This window comes from Pistacia vera, unplaced genomic scaffold (assembly GCF_008641045.1).
Source record: "Pistacia vera cultivar Batoury unplaced genomic scaffold, PisVer_v2 Contig620, whole genome shotgun sequence".
NCBI classification, from domain to species: domain Eukaryota; kingdom Viridiplantae; phylum Streptophyta; class Magnoliopsida; order Sapindales; family Anacardiaceae; genus Pistacia; species Pistacia vera.
This window is the reverse complement of record NW_022196469.1, coordinates 17976-21107: the sequence shown is the minus strand read 5'-3', so window position 1 is coordinate 21107 and position 3132 is coordinate 17976. Positions and strand designations below refer to the sequence as shown.

At 36.5% G+C, this 3132-nt stretch overlaps 1 protein-coding gene across 1 annotated transcript; it reads right to left on the bottom strand.

Annotated features, from left to right (window-relative positions):
• Positions 1-342: 342 nt before the first annotated feature.
• On the bottom strand, positions 343-1615 carry LOC116110943 (flavonoid 3',5'-hydroxylase-like; the record flags this gene model as incomplete). Its single annotated transcript, XM_031397162.1, has 2 exons — positions 627-1615; positions 343-531 (listed from the first exon to the last, which is right to left on the bottom strand). Coding segments are annotated over exons 1-2 (1098 nt in total), but the record flags the coding sequence as incomplete, so codon positions are not given.
• Positions 1616-3132: the final 1517 nt, after the last annotated feature.

The window sequence follows — 3132 nt, the reverse complement described above, 5'->3', positions numbered from 1 at the left end:
CACAATTAGCTTTGTTTTCTGTTTTATTAGTTTTAGGTATGTGTATTGCTCATTTCATTTTAGTTTATTTTAGAGTTGAATCATGCTTATTTTTTGAAGGTTTTTTATTCTAATTTGATAGAAAAATACATGGATCTTGTGAGTTTATTTTGTGTTTAAGAATGTTCATGTTTTTCTAAATTAAACCTTAACTATATTTTACTGAATGTTATTCTTCATCATTCACCCATCACTTTCCTATATTTCAAACGTCACTGTTTGGCTACTCAAAATTATTTAAAAAGTTTGAGTTATTATCTATGTTTATACTAAGAAAATTTCCCTTTTTTTTTTATTNCTTAAGACTTCTTTGCATATGGCTTGTAAGTATGGGAGTTTTGGGATGTCAGATTCTTCGAGCCTTCGGTCTCTTCCGATTACTTGATCCATCTCCTCTTGTGCCTTCTTGAAAATGGTTGGGTTTTTCAACATCTCGGTCAGTGCCCATTCGACGATGCTTGATGATGTATCCGTGCCGGCCACAAATAAGTTCTAAACATAATTTATGAACAGGGTCAGTTGAGTCATGGACGTAGTCAAATTTACATTAAAAAGTAAATGTTTAAAGAAGTTGTTAAGAGATATACCAGGAGGAGTCCTTTAATGTTTTCGATGCTAAGTCTCTCACCATCTGGCTTGTCACGGTAAGTCAAAATAACGTCAAGCAAATCAGGGTGTTCTTTACGCTCATGACTCGTCGCAATATGTTCCTCAATCATTTTCGTTATCATTGCATCGACCTGTTTGTGTAATTTCTTCATTTTCCGCTCGGTTCCTCTGTCCAAGAAACCCAAGGCCGGGATAATATCCTTCACTAATAAAACCGCTGCATACTTCATCATCTCCACCACCAGAACCTTAAAATCGTTCGATTCCGAACTGTTTGTAGCAAAAACACGACGGCTGAGCACCACCTGGCCGATCACGTTCGCCGTGAGATATGATAACATTGTAGGCATCAACACCGGCTCGCCTTTCCGGCTCGCCTCCAGCATATCCTGAAGCATGAGGCCAACCTCAGAGACGCGAACATGAGCCCAATTCTCGATGGCCTTGCTACCAAACATATGAGTATTACAAACTTTCCGCAACAATGTCCACCTTGGTCCATATTCAGCATTAACCATGTCTTGTCCATCATAGGCCAAATGGTGGACGCCTGCATCGATGGGACGGCTTGAGAAATTGAGATCGTGGGTTTTGAGGAAGGCTTTAGCGGCTTCCGGGGTTGAGGCCACCACCATGTCTTGACTTCCGAATTTCAGATACATGATTGGCCCGTATTTTTTGGCCATTTTGGCGAAGCTGACATGCGGCATGCTGCCTATGAGGGGCAGGGCGCCGACGATAGGGAACCCATGTGGTCCTGGAGGGAGCGGGGGTCTTGATTTCCTGAAGAGAAAACGGATGACATAGCGTGTTATGATAAGAAGGAGAACGGCGACAAGGCCCTGTTTGAGGAGGAAGGAGTCTTGGAATATGGCGGATAGTGTCATTTCTGCTCTAAGCAATGGGTTGAGTGAACAAAAAATGTAACTGGGTGCAATATATAAGGCTTTGAAAGGTTTGAATTTCGATGGAGGTGATGAATGATCTGCGAGTATTTCAATTCCCACCAAACCAAAGAAACGTTCCTCGATGGATCGGATTGACTAGCACACAAAAATTTATTCAAACCTGATGTCATCATCTAATATTTTCTAATAATTAATAGGGTTGGATTAAATCATTCAACAAAGATGGCATGAAAGCTCAGTTCCCGGTATGATTAATCAAATATGCAAAGGATTATAGTACAAGATTATATAAAGTCAAATCATTTGAGCCTACCATTATTATTTAAATAAAAGAGAATGAATCAGCTTTCACCAGTAAATAAAATAATCCTACAAGTAAACGGTGGGTGGATTACGTGGAGGCGTGAATTTACTTTATTCTCTTTTTTAAATAATTTTTTCTAGGAAAACACATAGAGCCTAAACCATCTTTCTTTGAAACTTATTTTGTCTGAACATCAACATATAATTAAAAAACAAACTCAACAAACATTCAATACGTCTAGCTGCCCCTTATGAACACACTTGAAAACAACAGCTAAAAATTGTTTAATACCAATACCTAACAGGTTTGTGGATGTTGTCAAATTAAACCTAAAATCGAATATTCTAATGTGATTAGTTTTATTTATTTATTTTTGTTATTGATTATGCTATTGCCCAATTAGGATGATACAATTTTTTGGTATCAAAATAAATGTTGTCTGATTGACATTAGACGATCATTTGACAACAACATTTGTGGCATTAGAATAGATGAAATCCGATACTTTTTGGTGATGAATATGTTGTGCTGTTAATCCGGAGAGGATAATTCCCTATTAAGAGAGAAGATATTTAGATTGACTCAATTTGGAAGGAAGATATTCAGATTTACTTAGATTCAAACTAAGGTAGTCGAAGATCATACAACTTCTTAATCTTACGTATTTGAATCTTATCTCAACTCTATCATGTAAATGGGTGCTATATAAACCTATCATAACTTGTTTTCAAGGGGGTTGGGAAATTATTCTAAGCAAATTTTTCTGGAAATTATACTGTTCTTTGTAAGCTCTCAGAAGACGTAGGCTTAAGTTCTAACTTGCTGAACCACTTTAAAAATCTCTTTGCCATTTACTTTATTGCGTTTATTATTTATCCACTGCTGGTTATTCGTAATCACGCACATATCTATTCCGGTTCTAACAGGGTCAATCAAAATTCTTTGATTGGTGTAGATTTCTGTATCAACCAGATATGTCTTGATGTCTTTCTCGAAATCTAGGACAGACTTGAGCAATGCTAACTAAATAACTTGCTATATATTAGTTGAATACTCTGACAGGAGTGCTCGGATCTTATGAACAATGAGGGTCGGGATAAATCTTATCATAATATTATTTGACTATTTTGACGCAAACCCTATGTCATTATTCCTGTATTAACAATAGAATTTATAATTTAATCCCGTAATAAGAATATTACTTTTCAATTCATTACCTACTACGGCCTGCAACTAATGTAAATCATATTTTCCAATAAATGACTGTTTCAA